General features: G+C 50.5%; 1 protein-coding gene across 1 annotated transcript; it reads right to left on the reverse strand.

Moving 5' to 3' along the window:
• Window positions 1-2,341: 2,341 nt before the first annotated feature.
• On the reverse strand, window positions 2,342-16,854 carry LOC124028749 (cerebral cavernous malformations 2 protein-like; the record flags this gene model as incomplete). The annotated part of the gene is made up of 3 exons (XM_046340725.1): window positions 2,342-2,676; window positions 9,823-9,961; window positions 16,701-16,854. Coding segments are annotated over 3 exons (628 nt in total), but the record flags the coding sequence as incomplete, so codon positions are not given.
• Between the last annotated feature and the right edge of the window lie 1,282 nt (window positions 16,855-18,136).

Here is an 18,136-nt window from a genome sequence, read left to right on the forward strand (position 1 = left end):
GTCTACAGAACCAGGCAGCGAGTCTCTACCGTCTCAGAACAAAGGGCTCCCCGTTCGTCTACAGAACCAGGCAGCGAGTCTCTACCGTCTCAGAACAAAGGGCTCCCCGTTCGTCTACAGAACCAGGCAGCGAGTCTCTACCGTCTCAGAACAAAGGGCTCCCCGTTCGTCTACAGAACCAGGCAGCGAGTCTCTACCGTCTCAGAACAAAGGGCTCCCCGTTCGTCTACAGAACCAGGCAGCGAGTCTCTACCGTCTCAGAACAAAGGGCTCCCCGTTCGTCTACAGAACCAGGCAGCGAGTCTCTACCGTCTCAGAACAAAGGGCTCCCCGTTCGTCTACAGAACCAGGCAGCGAGTCTCTACCGTCTCAGAACAAAGGGCTCCCCGTTCGTCTACAGAACCAGGCAGCGAGTCTCTACCGTCTCAGAACAAAGGGCTCCCCGTTCGTCTACAGAACCAGGCAGCGAGTCTCTACCGTCTCAGAACAAAGGGCTCCCCGTTCGTCTACAGAACCAGGCAGCGAGTCTCTACCGTCTCAGAACAAAGGGCTCCAAAAGGATTATTTGGCTGTCCCCATAGGAGAACCCTTTGTGGAAAGGGTTCTACCTGGAGCCAAAAGGGTTCTACCTGGAGCCAAAAGGGTTCTACCTGGAACCAAAAGGGTTCTACCTGGAACCAAAAAGGGTTCTCCTATGGGGACAGCCAAAGAAGCCTTTTCGGTTCAAGGCAGTACGAGGATTACACAGGTCACGTCCCAAATGGCCCCCCATTCCCTACATAGTGCCCTTCTTTTGACCAGTGCCCTATGGACCCCCATTCCCTACATAGTGCCCTTCTTTTGACCAGTGCCCTATGGACCCCCATTCCCTACATAGTGCCCTTCTTTTGACCAGTGCCCTATGGACCCCCATTCCCTACATAGTGCCCTTCTTTTGATCAGAGCCCTATGACCCCCCATTCCCTACATAGTGCCCTTCTTTTGACCAGTGCCCTATGGACCCCCATTCCCTACATAGTGCCCTTCTTTTGACCAGTGCCCTATGGACCCCCATTCCCTACATAGTGCCCTTCTTTTGATCAGAGCCCTATGACCCCCCCATTCCCTACATAGTGCCCTTCTTTTGACCAGTGCCCTATGGACCCCCATTCCCTACATAGTGCCCTTCTTTTGATCAGAGCCCTATGACCCCCATTCCCTACATAGTGCCCTTCTTTTGACCAGTGCCCTATGGACCCCCATTCCCTACATAGTGCCCTTCTTTTGATCAGAGCCCTATGGACCCCCATTCCCTACATAGTGCCCTTCTTTTGATCAGAGCCACTCATTTGGTGACTCACTACATCCCCAATGAGAGTTAAGTACTGATATGGAATCTAAAAGATGGCCACTCAGTCTCATGACTCAGGTGCCACCTACTGTGGCTGACTCTGTGGCTGACTCTGTGGCTGACTCTGTCCCTGACTCTGTGGCTGACTCTGAGGCTGACTCTGAGGCTGACTCTGTGGCTGACTCTGAGGCTGACTCGGAGGCTGACTCTGTGGCTGACTCTGTCCCTGACTCTGTGGCTGACTCTGTCCCTGACTCTGAGGCTGACTCTGAGGCTGACTCTGTGGCTGACTCTGTGACTGACTCTGTGGCTGACTCTGTCCCTGACTCTGTCGCTGACTCTGTGGCTGACTCTGTGGCTGACTCTGTCCCTGACTTTGTCGCTGACTCTGTGGCTGACTCTGTGGCTGACTCTGTGGCTGACTCTGTGGCTGACTCTGTCCCTGACTCTGTGGCTGACTCTGAGGCTGACTCTGAGGCTGACTCTGTGGCTGACTCTGAGGCTGACTCTGAGGCTGACTCTGAGGCTGACTCTGTGGCTGACTCTGTGGCTGACTCTGTGGCTGACTCTGTCCCTGACTTTGTCGCTGACTCTGTGGCTGACTCTGTGGCTGACTCTGTGGCTGACTCTGACTCTGTGGCTGACTCTGTCCCTGACTCTGTCCCTGACTTTGTGGCTGACTCTGACTCTGTGGCTGACTCTGTGGCTGACTCTGTGGCTGACTCTGTGGCTGACTCTGTCCCTGACTCTGTGGCTGACTCTGTGGCTGACTCTGTGGCTGACTCTGACTCTGTGGCTGTCCCTGTGGCTGTCCCTGTCTCTGTCCCTGACTCTGTCCCTGTCCCTGACTCTGTCCCTGTCTCTGTCCCTGTCCCTGACTCTGTCCCTGTCCCTGACTCTGTCCTTGTCTCTGTCCCTGTGCTAATCTCAGTCTCTTGTGTGGTGTGTGTTGGTCATGATATTGTGAATAAACATATGGCAAAAATACTACAATTCTGTTCCAACACTCCTTCACAAATAATAATCCTCCTCCTCTATATCTCCCTGACACCCCCCCTGCTCTCCCTGCCACTCCCCCTGCTCTCCCTGCCACCCCCCATGTTCATGTTGAAATCCCAGGGCCTCGATGTCGTGTGTGATGTCACTGATCCTGCGGTTGAAGTCCTGCGAGCCCGAGGGGAGTGACCAGCTGTCGTAACCCCTCACGACCGTTGCCGCCGTACTGCTCATGCTCCGTTTGATCCGGCCAAAGCTGTCCGTTAGAATGCCCCCCTCCCGGATCCCGATTCCTTCTAGGAAGCTCTCGAAAACGCCCACGTCCTTGTCTGGGATGAAGGGACGCATGCCTGGTGGGAAGCGATAGAGAGGAAGACACAGTCAGATTTAGTGCCTGGGAACCGAGACGGGAACACTCAGTCCTAGGGAACAGACAGGGAGACACTCAGTCCTAGGGAACAGACAGGGAGACACTCAGTCCTAGGTAACAGACAGGGAGACACTCAGTCCTAGGGAACAGACAGGGAGACACTCAGTCCTAGGGAACAGACAGGGAGACACTCAGTCCTAGGGAACAGACAGGGAGACACTCAGTCCTAGGGAACAGACAGGGAGACACTCAGTCCTAGGGAACAGACAGAGGAACAGACAAGGAGACACTCAGTCCTAGGGAACAGACAGGGAGACACTCAGTCCTAGGGAACAGACAGGGAGACACTCAGTCCTAGGGAACAGACAGGGAGACACTCAGTCCTAGGGAACAGACAGAGGAACAGACAAGGAGACACTCAGTCCTAGGGAACAGACAGGGAGACACTCAGTTCTAGGGAACAGACAGGGAGACACTCAGTCCTAGGGAACAGACAGGGAGACACTCAGTCCTAGGAAACAGACAGGGAGACACTCAGTCCTAGGGAACAGACAGGGAGACACTCAGTCCTAGGGAACAGACAGGGGAACACTCAGTCCTAGGGAACAGACAGGGGAACACTCAGTCCTAGGGAACAGACAGGGGAACACTCAGTCCTAGGGAACAGACAGGGGAACACTCAGTCCTAGGGAACAGACAGGGGAACACTCAGTCCTAGGGAACAGACAGGGAACGAACACTCAGTCCTAGGGAAGGAGACAGGGGAACACTCAGTCCTAGGGAACAGACAGGGAGACACTCAGTCCTAGGGAACAGACAGGGAGACACTCAGTCCTAGGGAACAGACAGGGGAACACTCAGTCCTAGGGAACAGACAGGGAGACACTCAGTCCTAGGGAACAGACAGGGAGACACTCAGTCCTAGGGAACAGACAGGGGAACACTCAGTCCTAGGGAACAGACAGGGGAACACTCAGTCGTAGGGAATAGACAGGGGAACACTCAGTCCTAGGGAACAGACAGGGAACGAACACTCAGTCCTAGGGAAGGAGACAGGGGAACACTCAGTCCTAGGGAATAGACAGGGGAACACTCAGTCCTAGGGAAGGAGACAGGGGAACACTCAGTCCTGGGGAATAGACAGGGGAACACTCAGTCCTAGGGAACAGACAGGGAGACACTCAGTCCTAGGGAAGGGGACAGGGGAACACTCAGTCCTAGGGAACAGACAGGGGAACACTCAGTACTAGGCAACAGACAGGGGAACACTCAGTCCTAGGGAAGGAGACAGGGGAACACTCAGTCCTAGGGAACAGACAGGGGAACACTCAGTCCTTGGGAAGGAGACAGGGGAACACTCAGTCCTAGGGAAAAGACAGGGGAACACTCAGTCCTAGGAACAGACAGGGGAACACTCAGTCCTGGGGAATAGACAGGAGAACACTCAGTCCTAGGGAAGGAGACAGGGGAACACTCAGTCCTAGGGAATAGACAGGGGAATACTCAGTCCTAGGGAAGGAGACAGGGGAACACTCAGTCCTAGGGAATAGACAGGGGAACACTCAGTCCTAGGGAACAGACAGGGGAACACTCAGTCCTAGGGAACAGACAGAGGAACACTCAGTCCTAGGGAACAGACAGGGGAACACTCAGTCCTAGGGTATAGACAGGGGAACAGACAGGGGAACACTCAGTCCTAGGGAACAGACAGGGGAACAGACAGGGAGACACTCAGTCCTGGGGAATAGACAGGGGAACACTCAGTCCTAGGGAAGGAGACAGGGGAACACTCAGTACTAGGGAACAGACAGGGGAACACTCAGTCCTAGGGAAGGAGACAGGGGAACACTCAGTCCTAGGGAACAGACAGGGGAACACTCAGTCCTTGGGAAGGAGACAGGTGAACACTCAGTCCTAGGGAAAAGACAGGGGAACACTCAGTCCTGGGGAATAGATAGGGGAACACTCAGTCCTAGGGAAGGAGACAGGGGAACACTCAGTCCTAGGGAATAGACATGGGAACACTCAGTCCTAGGGAACAGACAGGGGAACACTCAGTCCTAGGGAACAGACAGGGGAACACTCAGTCCTAGGGAACAGACAGGGAACAAACACTCAGTCCTAGGGAACAGACAGGGAGACAGTCATTCCTGGGAAGGAGACAGGGGAACACTCAGTCCTAGGGAACAGACAGGGAGACAGTCATTCCTGGGAAGGAGACCGGGGAACACTCAGTCCTAGGGAACAGACAGGGGAACACTCAGTCCTAGGGAACAGACAGGGGAACACTCAGTCCTGGGGAATAGACAGGGAACGAACACTCAGTCCTAGGGAAGGAGACAGGGAACGAACACTCAGTCCTAGGGAAGGAGACAGGGAGACACTCAGTCCTAGGGAACAGACAGGGAGACACTCAGTCCTAGGGAACAGACAGGGAACGAACACTCAGTCCTAGGGAACAGACAGGGGAACACTCAGTCCTAGGGAACAGACAGGGGAACACTCAGTCCTAGGGAACAGACAGGGGAACACTCAGTCCTAGGGAACAGACAGGGAACAAACACTCAGTCCTAGGGAACAGACAGGGAGACAGTCATTCCTGGGAAGGAGACAGGGGAACACTCAGTCCTAGGGAACAGACAGGGAGACAGTCATTCCTGGGAAGGAGACCGGGGAACACTCAGTCCTAGGGAACAGACAGGGGAACACTCAGTCCTAGGGAACAGACAGGGGAACACTCAGTCCTGGGGAATAGACAGGGAACGAACACTCAGTCCTAGGGAAGGAGACAGGGAGACACTCAGTCCTAGGGAACAGACAGGGAGACACTCAGTCCTAGGGAACAGACAGGGAACGAACACTCAGTCCTAGGGAACAGACAGGGGAACACTCAGTCCTAGGGAACAGACAGGGGAACACTAAGTCCTAGGAACAGACAGGGAGACACTCAGTCCTAGGAACAGACAGGGGAACTGTCAGGATTTGGCCAGGGTTGTTCCGGTTTTTGGTCACTAGATGCCCCCATTGTGCCTTTTGACCTTTTGTTTTCCCTTGATCCCCATTATTATTTGCACCTGTGCCTCGTTTCCCCTGATTGTATTTAAACCCTTTGTTTTCCTCAGTTCTTTGCTCTGTGTTTGTATGTTAGCACCCAGCCCTAGTACTCTGAGAACTCTTGTTGATCCCGGTGGACTCTCTTGTGGAATTCTGTTTTTTGTTCTTGTTTGTTTGTTTTTGAGTATCTTTTGAGGCTTTTTGTACTTTACCTTCCACCTTGTGGATTTACCTTTTTGTCTTGGAGGATTACCTTTGTTCTTGTGGAATTCCTTTTGAGGTTGTGGAGTTACATCTTTTCCTGAAGAACTTCACTCTTTACTTCATTAAATACACCGTCTCAAGTACTGCTGTGTCTGCCTCATCTTCTGGGTTCTGCCGACTATTCGTGGCTCAGTTGGTTAAGTGACTGTTTCTCACTCCGGAGACCCGGGTTCGTAACCGGGTCCTGACAACTACAAAGATACACGTGTCCTTCCTAACTCAGTGTATCAATACGCCCAGTCACTACAGAGATACAGGAGTCCTTCCTAACTCAGTGTATCAATACGCCCAGTCACTACAAAGATACAGGAGTCCTTCCTAACTCAGTGTATCAATACGCCCAGTCACTACAAAGATACAGGAGTCCTTCCTAACTCAGTGTATCAATACACCCAGTCACTACAGAGATACAGGAGTCCTTCCTAACTCAGTGTATCAATACGCCCAGTCACTACAGAGATACAGGAGTCCTTCCTAACTCAGTGTATCAATACGCCCAGTCACTACAAAGATACAGGAGTCCTTCCTAAATCAGTGTATCAATACGCCCAGTCACTACAAAGATACACGTGTCCTTCCTAACTCAGTGTATCAATACGCCCAGTCACTACAGATCCAGGAGTCCTTCCTAACTCAGTGTATCAATACGCCCAGTCACTACAAAGATACAGGAGTCCTTCCTAACTCAGTGTATCAATACGCCCAGTCACTACAGAGATACAGGAGTCCTTCCTAACTCAGTGTATCAATACGCCCAGTCACTACAGAGATACAGCCGTCCTTCCTAACTCAGTGTATCAATACGCCCAGTCACTACAGAGATACAGGAGTCCTTCCTAACTCAGTGTATCAATACGCCCAGTCACTACAGAGATACAGGAGTCCTTCCTAACTCAGTGTATCAATACGCCCAGTCACTACAGAGATACAGGAGTCCTTCCTAACTCAGTGTATCAATACGCCCAGTCACTACAGAGATACAGGAGTCCTTCCTAACTCAGTGTATCAATACGCCCAGTCACTACAGAGATACAGGAGTCCTTCCTAACTCAGTGTATCAATACGCCCAGTCACTACAGAGATACAGGAGTCCTTCCTAACTCAGTGTATCAATACGCCCAGTCACTACAGAGATACAGGAGTCCTTCCTAACTCAGTGTATCAATACGCCCAGTCACTACAGAGATACAGGAGTCCTTCCTAACTCAGTGTATCAATACGCCCAGTCACTACAAAGATACAGGAGTCCTTCCTAACTCAGTGTATCAATACGCCCAGTCACTACAGAGATACAGGAGTCCTTCCTAACTCAGTGTATCAATACGCCCAGTCACTACAAAGATACAGGAGTCCTTCCTAACTCAGTGTATCAATACGCCCAGTCACTACAGAGATACAGGAGTCCTTCCTAACTCAGTGTATCAATACGCCCAGTCACTACAAAGATACAGGAGTCCTTCCTAACTCAGTGTATCAATACGCCCAGTCACTACAGAGATACAGGAGTCCTTCCTAACTCAGTGTATCAATACGCCCAGTCACTACAGAGATACAGGAGTCCTTCCTAACTCAGTGTATCAATACGCCCAGTCACTACAGAGATACAGGAGTCCTTCCTAACTCAGTGTATCAATACGCCCAGTCACTACAGAGATACAGGAGTCCTTCCTAACTCAGTGTATCAATACGCCCAGTCACTACAGAGATACAGGAGTCCTTCCTAACTCAGTGTATCAATACGCCCAGTCACTACAGAGATACAGGAGTCCTTCCTAACTCAGTGTATCAATACGCCCAGTCACTACAGAGATACAGGAGTCCTTCCTAACTCAGTGTATCAATACGCCCAGTCACTACAGAGATACAGGAGTCCTTCCTAACTCAGTGTATCAATACGCCCAGTCACTACAGAGATACAGGAGTCCTTCCTAACTCAGTGTATCAATACGCCCAGTCACTACAGAGATACAGGAGTCCTTCCTTTCTCAGGCCAATAGGGAGTATAAAACAGTTAAGAGTTTAATGATCGATCAACAACATTGTCGTTACTCCACAACACTAACCTAATTGACAGAGTGAAAAGGAGGAAGCCTGTACAGAATACACCCAGTCACTACAAAGATACAGACGTCCTTCCTAAATTAGTTGCCATGGAGGAAGGAACCCGGCAACTCAGGACAATGGGGACTTTAAAACAGTTAGAGTTTAATGACTGTGATGGGAGAAAACTGAGGATGGATGAACAACATTGTAGTTACTCCATAATATTAACCTAATTGACAGAGTGAAAAGAAGGTCTGTACAGAATCTAAATATTCCAAAACATACTGTTTGAAACAAGGAACTAAAGTAAAACTGCCAAACATGTGACAAAGAATGAACTTTTTCTTGATTACAAAGTGTTATGTTAGGGTCAAATCCAATACAACACATTACTAAGTACCACTTTCCATATTTTCTAGCATAGTGGTGGCTGCATCATGTTATGGGTATGCTTGTAATCGTTAAGGACTGGGGAGTTTTTCAGGATAAAAAAATAAATGAAAAGCACAAAGCAAAATCCTAGACGGAAGATTTGGTTCAGTCTGCCTTCCACCAGACACTGGGAGATTAATTCACCCTTCAGCAGGACAACAACCTACCTACAACGAGCCTTATAAACAGGGTTAGGAATGGAACATTTTGGGAGCCTGGTTCAGTCTGCCTTCCACCAGACACTTTGAGATTAATTCACCCTTCAGCAGGACAACAACCTGGTTCAGTCTGTTTTCCACCAGACACTGGGAGATGAATTCACCTTTCAGCAGGACAATAACCTGGTTCAGTCTGTTTTCCACCAGACACTGGGAGATGAATTCACCTTTCAGCAGGACAATAACCTGGTTCAGTCTGCTTTCCACCAGACACTGGGAGATGAAGTCACCTTTCAGCAGGACAATAACCTGGTTCAGTCTGCCTTCCACCAGACACTGGGAGATTAATTCACCTTTCAGCAGGACAATAACCTGGTTCAGTCTGCTTTCCACCAGACACTGGGAGATGAATTCACCTTTCAGCAGGACAATAACCTGGTTCAGTCTGCCTTCCACCAGACACTGGGAGATGAATTCACCTTTCAGCAGGACAATAACCTGGTTCAGTCTGCTTTCCACCAGACACTGGGAGATGAATTCACCTTTCAGCAGGACAATAACCTGGTTCAGTCTGCTTTCCACCAGACACTGGGAGATGAATTCACCTTTCAGCAGGACAATAACCTGGTTCAGTCTGCTTTCCACCAGACACTGGGAGATGAATTCACCTTTCAGCAGGACAATAACCTGGTTCAGTCTGCCTTCCACCAGACACTGGGAGATGAATTCACCCTTCAGCAGGACAACAACCTACCTACAACGAGCCTTATAAACAGGGTTAGGAATGGAACATTTTGGGAACCTGGTTCAGTCTGCCTTCCACCAGACACTGGGAGATGAATTCACCCTTCAGCAGGACAACAACCTACCTACAACGAGCCTTTTAAACAGGGTTAGGAATGGAACATTTTGGGAACCTGGTCCACCTGGTATCCTCCCATTTGGTTTAGAAATAAATGTATATAACATTGCATTGGTGTGTGTGTGTGTGTGTGTGTGTGTGTGTGTGTGTGTGTGTGTGTGTGTGTGTGTGTGTGTGTGTGTGTGTGTGTGTGTGTGTGTGTGTGTGTGTGTGTGTGTGTGTGTGTGTGTGTGTGTGTGTGTGTGTGTGTGTGTGTGTGTGTGTGTGTGAGTGTGAGTGTGTGTATGTGTGCATTTCTTGCATGTTATCCTACCCAGTAGCAGGAACTTCCTGTTGTCTCCATACAGCTGGAGCAGGTCAGAACAGAACACGGCTATGGGACATCCCAACCTGTACTCTCTCAACAGCAGGGCAAACTGCTGGAGCTCCTGGGGACTCAGCTTACTCCTTAGCTGCGTGGTACCGGGGGAAGAGAAGGGGACAAACACAGGTTACAAGGGGGACATTACAGGGGGAAGAGAAGGAGACATTACAGGGGGAAGAGAAGGAGACATTACAGGAGGGAGAGAGAAGGAGACATTACAGGGGGAGAGAGAAGGAGACATTACAGGGGGGAGAGAGAAGGGGACATTACAGGGGGAGAGAGAAGGGGACATTACAGGGGGAGAGAGAAGGAGACATTACAGGGGGAGAGAGAAGGAGACATTACAGGGGGAAGAGAAGGGGACATTACAGGGGAGAGAGAAGGGGACATTACAGGGGGAGAGAGAAGGGGACATTACAGTGGGAGAGAGAAGGAGACATTACAGGGGGAGAGAAGGAGACATTACAGGGGGAGAGACAAGGGGACATTACAGGGGGAGAGATAAGGGGACATTACAGGGGAGAGAGAAGGAGACATTACAGGGGAGAGAGAAGGAGACATTACAGGGGGAGAGAGAAGGAGACATTACAGGGGGAAGAGAAGGAGACATTACAGGGGAGAGAGAAGGGGACATTACAGGGGGAAGAGAAGGAGACATTACAGGGGGAAGAGGAGACATTACAGGGGGACATTACAGGGGGAGAGAGAAGGAGACATTACAGGGGGAAGAGAGAAGGAGACATTACAGGGGGAGAGAGAAGGAGACATTACAGGGGAGAGAAGGGGACATTACAGGGGGAGAAAGAAGGGGACATTACAGGGGGAAGAGAAGGAGACATTACAGGGGGAAGAGAAGGAGACATTACAGGGGGAGAGAGAAGGAGACATTACAGGGGGAGAGAGAAGGAGACATTACAGGAGGAAGAGAGAAGGAGACATTACAGGGGGAGAGAGAAGGAGACATTACAGGGGAGAGAGAAGGAGACATTACAGGGGGAGAGAGAAGGATACATTACAGGGGGAGAGAAGGAGACATTACAGGGGAGAGAGAAGGAGACATTACAGGGGGAGAGAGAAGGAGACATTACAGGGGGAGAGAGAAGGAGACATTACAGGGGGGAGAGAAGGGGACATTACAGGGGAGAGAGAAGGGGACATTACAGGGGGAAGAGAAGGAGACATTACAGGGGGAAAGAAGGAGACATTACAGGGGGAGAGAGAAGGAGACATTACAGGGGGAGAAAGAGACATTACAGGGGGAGAGAGAAGGAGACATTACAGGGGAGCGAGAAGGGGACATTACAGGGGGAGAGAAGGGGACATTACAGGGGGAAGAGAAGGAGACATTACAGGTTACAGGGGGAGAGAGAAGGAGACATTACAGGGGGAAGAGAGAAGGAGACATTACAGGGGGAGAGAGAAGGAGACATTACAGGGGAGAGAGAAGGGGACATTACAGGGGGAGAGAGAAGGAGACATTACAGGGGAGAGAAGGAGACATTACAGGGGGAGAGAAGGAGACATTACAGGGGAGAGAAGGAGACATTACAGGGGGGAGAGAGAAGGAGACATTACAGGGGGAGAAAGAAGGAGACATTACAGGGGGAGAGAGAAGGGGACATTACAGGGGGAGAGAGAAGGGGACATTACAGGGGGAGAGAGAAGGAGACATTACAGGGGAAGAGAAGGAGACATTACAGGGGGAAGAGAAGGAGACATTGCAGGGGGGAGAGAAAGAGACATTACAGGGGAGAGAGAAGGGGACATTACAGGGGGAAGAGAAGGAGACATTACAGGGGGAGAGAGAAGGGGACATTACAGGGGGAAGAGAAGGAGACATTACAGGGGGAAGAGAAGGAGACATTACAGGGGGAGAGAAAGAGACATTACAGGGGGAGAGAGAAGGGGACATTACAGGGGGAGAGAGAAGGGGACATTACAGGGGGAGAGAGAAGGGGACATTACAGGGGGAAGAGAAGGAGACATTACAGGGGAAGAGAAGGAGACATTACAGGTTACAGGGGGAGAGAGAAGGAGACATTACAGGGGAGAGAGAAGGAGACATTACAGGTTACAGGGGGAGAGAGAAGGAGACATTACAGGGGAGAGAGAAGGAGACGTTACAGGGGAGAGAAGGAGACATTACAGGGGGAGAGAGAAGGAGACATTACAGGGGAAGAGAAGGAGACATTACAGGGGGAGAGAAGGAGACATTACAGGGGGAGAGAGAAGGAGACATTACAGGGGGAAGAGAAGGAGACATTACAGGGGGAAGAGAAGGAGACATTACAGGTTACAGGGGGACAGAGAAGGAGACATTACAGGGGGAAGAGAAGGAGACATTACAGGGGAGAGAGAAGGAGACATTACAGGGGGAAGAGAAGGAGACATTACAGGGGGAAGAGAAGGAGACATTACAGGGGGAAGAGAAGGAGACATTACAGGGGAGAGAGAAGGAGACATTACAGGGGGAAGAGAAGGAGACATTACAGGGGGAAGAGAAGGGGACATTACAGGGGGAGAAAGAAGGAGACATTACAGGGGAGAGAGAAGGAGACATTACAGGGGGAGAGAAGGAGACATTACAGGGGAGAGAAGGAGACATTACAGGGGGAGAGAAGGGGACATTACAGGGGGAGAAAGAAGGAGACATTACAGGGGAGAGAGAAGGAGACATTACAGGGGGAGAGAAGGAGACATTACAGGGGGGAGAGAGAAGGAGACATTACAGGGGGGAGAGAGAAGGAGACATTACAGGGGGAGAGAAGGAGACATTACAGGGGAGAGAAGGAGACATTACAGGGGAGAGAGAAGGAGACATTACAGTGGGAGAGAGAAGGAGACATTACAGGGGGAGAGAAGGAGACATTACAGGGGGAGAGAAGGAGACATTACAGGGGGAGAGAAGGAGACATTACAGGGGAGAGAAGGAGACATTACAGGGGGAGAGAGAAGGAGACATTACAGGGGGAAGAGAAGGAGACATTACAGGGGGAGAGAAGGAGACATTACAGGGGGAGAGAAGGGGACATTACAGGGGGAAGAGAAGGAGACATTACAGGGGGAGAGAGAAGGGAGACATTACAGGGGGAGAGAGAAGGAGACATTACAGGGGGAGAGAGAAGGGGACATTACAGGGGAGAGAGAAGGGGACATTACAGGGGGAGAGAAGGAGACATTACAGGGAGAGAGGGTGGGACATTACAGGGGAGAGAAGGGGACATTACAGGGGGAGAGAGAAGGGGACATTACAGGGGAGAGAAGGAGACATTACAGGGGGAGAGAGAAGGAGACATTACAGGGGAAGAGAAGGAGACATTACAGGGGAGAGAAGGAGACATTACAGGGGGGAGAGAGAAGGAGACATTACAGGGGGAAGAGAAGGAGACATTACAGGGGGAAGAGAAGGAGACATTACAGGTTACAGGGGGACAGAGAAGGAGACATTACAGGGGGAAGAGAAGGAGACATTACAGGGGGAGAGAGAAGGAGACATTACAGGGGAAGAGAAGGAGACATTACAGGGGGAAGAGAAGGAGACATTACAGGGGAAGAGAAGGAGACATTACAGGGGGAGAGAGAAGGAGACATTACAGGGGGAAGAGAAGGAGACATTACAGGGGGAAGAGAAGGGGACATTACAGGGGGAGAAAGAAGGAGACATTACAGGGGGAGAGAGAAGGAGACATTACAGGGGAGAGAAGGAGACATTACAGGGGAGAGAAGGAGACATTACAGGGGAGAGAAGGGGACATTACAGGGGAGAAAGAAGGAGACATTACAGGGGGAGAGAGAAGGAGACATTACAGGGGAGAGAAGGAGACATTACAGGGGGAGAGAGAAGGAGACATTACAGGGGGAGAGAGAAGGAGACATTACAGGGGGAGAGAAGGAGACATTACAGGGGAGAGAAGGAGACATTACAGGGGGAGAGAGAAGGAGACATTACAGTGGAGAGAGAAGGAGACATTACAGGGGGAGAGAAGGAGACATTACAGGGGGAGAGAAGGAGACATTACAGGGGGAGAGAAGGAGACATTACAGGGGGAGAGAAGGAGACATTACAGGGGAGAGAGAAGGAGACATTACAGGGGGAAGAGAAGGAGACATTACAGGGGGGAGAGAAGGAGACATTACAGGGGGAGAGAAAGGGGACATTACAGGGGAAGAGAAGGAGACATTACAGGGGAGAGAGAAGGAGACATTACAGGGGGAGAGAGAAGGAGACATTACAGGGGGAGAGAGAAGGGGACATTACAGGGGAGAGAGAAGGGGACATTACAGGGGAGAGAGAAGGAGACATTACAGGGGAGAGAGAAGGAGACATTACAGGGGAGAGAGACGGGGACATTACAGGGGAGAGAGAAGGAGACATTACAGGGGGAGAGAGAAGGAGACATTACAGGGGGAGAGAGAAGGGGACTTTACAGGGGGAGAGAGGGTGGGACATTACAGGGGGAGAGAAGGAGACATTACAGGGGGAGAGAGAAGGGGACATTACAGGGGAGAGAAGGAGACATTACAGGGGGAGAGAGGGTGGGACATTACAGGGGGAGAGAAGGGGACATTACAGGGGGAGAGAGAAGGGGACATTACAGGGGGAGAGAAGGGGACATTACAGGGGGAGAGAAGGAGACATTACAGGGGGAGAGAGGGTGGGACATTACAGGGGGAGAGAAGGGGACATTACAGGGAGAGAGGTGATAGAACCCCCAGCCTGTCTCAGAAGCAGGACAAACTACTGTAGCTCCTGTGGATGCAGCTTAGACATCAACTGGATTGTTCTGGAAGAGAGTGATGACAAAAACGATTGATCGATTGATTAACGGATAGATTTATTGATTGATTAACGGATAGATTTATTGATTGATTAACGGATAGATTTATTGATTGATTAACGGATAGATTTATTGATTGAACTCTCTCTGTGGCCCCAGGTCCTGTCAATAGTATAATGTAATGTCATGTGCTAATTGTAATTCAGTGGTCCTATTGTGGTCATGTGTCTGTCTTTATTGTGATCATGTAATAATAATATATAATAATAATAATAATAATATATATCATTTAGCAGACGCTTTTATCCAAAGCGACTTACAGTCATGTGTGCATACATTCTACATATGGGTGGTCCCGGGGATCGAACCCACTACCCTGGCGTTACAAGCGCCATGCTCTACCAACTGAGCTACAGAAGGACCTTTGACGATTAGGATGTGTCTGGTTGACCACAAGTTAAGTTGCAGAGAAGAAGTGATAGCATGCAACATGTTTCCCCCCATACACTTGACATTGCACAACTCGCCCTTGGGACAGCCATTCCGGCCCAACATCTGGGTAGTAGTGCTGAGAGATTAGTGCTTTTTACGGTTGGTTCGGTTTCGGGTTGATTTAAAAAAAATATTTAAAAAATCATGGTTTTCGATTTCCGTTTTTTAAACGTTAAATGTACTATGCATTATGTGGGTTGAGTTCTGTAACAACACAGAATAAAACAATGAATAAAAGTCCCATGTACTCCTGCCCTGGTTGCTGTCCCCCCGGTTGCTGCCCCCCACCTGGTTGCTGCCCCCCAGGTTGCTGTCCCCCCTCCACCTGGTTGCTGCCCCCCCTGGTTGCTGCCCCCTCCACCTGGTTGCTGCCCCCTCCTGGTTGCTGCTGCCCCCTGGTTGCTGTCCCCCTCCACCTGGTTGCTGCCCCCCTCCCCTTGGTTGCTGCCCCCCCCCCTTGGTTGCTGCCCTCCCCCTCCTGGTTGCCCCCCCCTGGTTGCTGTCCCCCTCCACCTGGTTGCTGCCCCCCCTCCTGGTTGCTGCTCCCCCTGGTTGCTGTCCCCCTCCACCTGGTTGCTGCCCCCCCTTGGTTGCTGTCGCCCCCCCTGGTGGAACTGTGATCTTTTGACTTTTGAATTTTGAATTTTTATTTTACCTTTATTTATTTAGGCAAGTCAGTTAAGAACAAATTCTTGTTTTCAATGATGGCCTAGGAACAGTGGGTTAACTGGCTTGTCCCGGCCAAACCCTCCCCTAACGACGCTAGGCCAATTGCTGGCCGCCCTAGCTTTACTGTGGTCATGAATCCTCACTGTGATCTTTACTGTGGTGATGAATCCTCACTGTGATCTTTACTGTGGTCCTGAATCCACACTGTGATCTTTACTGTGGTCCTGAATCCACACTGTGATCTTTACTGTGGTCCTGAATCCACACTGTGATCTTTACTGTGGTCCTGAATCCACACTGTGATCTTTACTGTGGTCCTGAATCCACACTGTGATCTTTACTGTGGTCATGAATCTTTACTGTGGTCATGATGCCTCACTGTGATCTTTACTGTGGTCACGATGCCAGGTGTGGTCGTCTGCTGACAAGGACAGACGAGTTGTTGCATAGCAACCTGCACACAACTGTTGTACTGACCCGTTATCTGTCTGTTTGCGGCCCGCCTCTTATCTTGCCATTCACCTTCGACCTCTCATCAACGACTTGTTTTCGACCCACAGGACTTGCAGCTGATTGGATGTTAGTTTGTTTGTCGCACCATTCTGGGTAAATCCCTAGACACTGTCGTGTGTGAAAAGCCCGGGAGGCCAGACGGTTTTTAAGATACTAGAGCTGGTGTGTTTGGTACCGACGAAAGTCACTCGTTTGGCCCATTCTAAAAGTTCAAATCGAACAGTAACTGAATGTCTCGATGCCTGTCTGCCTGCTTCATATAGCCACGGACACGGGACTCACTGTCTGTCTAGGAGCGAACCATTTTCCTGAATGGGGAGGGTGGTGTACCTAAAAAAAAAACTGTCCAATGACTGATCATGTATGTAGTCTTACGGTGATCATGTACTCCTGCATGAGCTGCAGACCCTGGTCTCCTCCGTCACTATGCAGCGATGCCGGGCTGTGATGTGAGCCCTGTAGGGACAGAGACGAGCTCTCACTGTAGCTCTCACTGTAGTACAGGTCAAAGGCCTCCTGGGATCCATCACTATGGGAGAATGCACAGGAAAGAAACGACCGGGTGAATTACAATGAAACACATGGAGAACTCATAAAGACTGACTAGACACTGTCCCTATCACTGACTAGACACTGTCCCCGTCCCTGCATCTCTGCCCTATCACTGACTAGACACTGTCCCTGTATCACTGACTAGACACTGTCCCTGTATCACTGACTAGACACTGTCCCCGTATCACTGACTAGACACTGTCCCTGTATCACTGACTAGACACTGTCCCCTGTCCCTGTATCACTGACTAGACACTGTCCCTGTATCACTGACTAGACACTGTCCCCTGTCCCTGTATCACTGACTAGACACTGTCCCTGTATCACTGACTAGACACTGTCCCTGTATCACTGACTAGACACTGTCCCCTGTCCCCGTATCACTGACTAGACACTGTCCCCTGTCCCTGTATCACTGACTAGACACTGTCCCTGTATCACTGACTAGACACTGTCCCCTGTCCCCGTATCACTGACTAGACACTGTCCCTGTATCACTGACTAGACACTGTCCCCGTATCACTGACTAGACACTGTCCCTGTATCACTGACTAGACACTGTCCCCGTATCACTGACTAGACACTGTCCCCTGTCCCTGTATCACTGACTAGACACTGTCCCTGTATCACTGACTAGACACTGTCCCCTGTCCCTGTATCACTGACTAGACACTGTCCCTGTATCCTGACTAGACACTGTCCCATCACTGACTAGACACTGTCCCTGTATCACTGACTAGACACTGTCCCCTGTCCCTGTATCACTGACTAGACACTGTCCCTGTATCACTGACTAGACACTGTCCCCGTATCACTGACTAGACACTGTCCCTGTATCACTGACTAGACACTGTCCCCTGTCCCTGTATCACTGACTAGACACTGTCCCTGTATCACTGACTAGACACTGTCCCTGTATCACTGACTAGACACTGTCCCCTGTCCCTGTATCACTGACTAGACACTGTGACTAGACACTGTATCACTGACTAGACACTGTCCCCTGTATCACTGACTAGACACTGTCCCCTGTATCACTGACTAGACACTGTCCCTGTATCACTGACTAGTCCCCTGTCCCTGTATCACTGACTAGACACTGTCCCCTGTATCACTGACTAGACACTGTCCCTGTCCCTGTATCACTGACTAGACACTGTCCCTGTATCACTGACTAGACACTGTCCCCTGTATCCTGACTAGACACTGTCCCTGTATCACTGACTAGACACTGTCCCCTGTCCCTGTATCACTGACTA

Source organism: Oncorhynchus gorbuscha, unplaced genomic scaffold, assembly GCF_021184085.1.
Source record: "Oncorhynchus gorbuscha isolate QuinsamMale2020 ecotype Even-year unplaced genomic scaffold, OgorEven_v1.0 Un_scaffold_4791, whole genome shotgun sequence".
Taxonomy (NCBI): domain Eukaryota; kingdom Metazoa; phylum Chordata; class Actinopteri; order Salmoniformes; family Salmonidae; genus Oncorhynchus; species Oncorhynchus gorbuscha.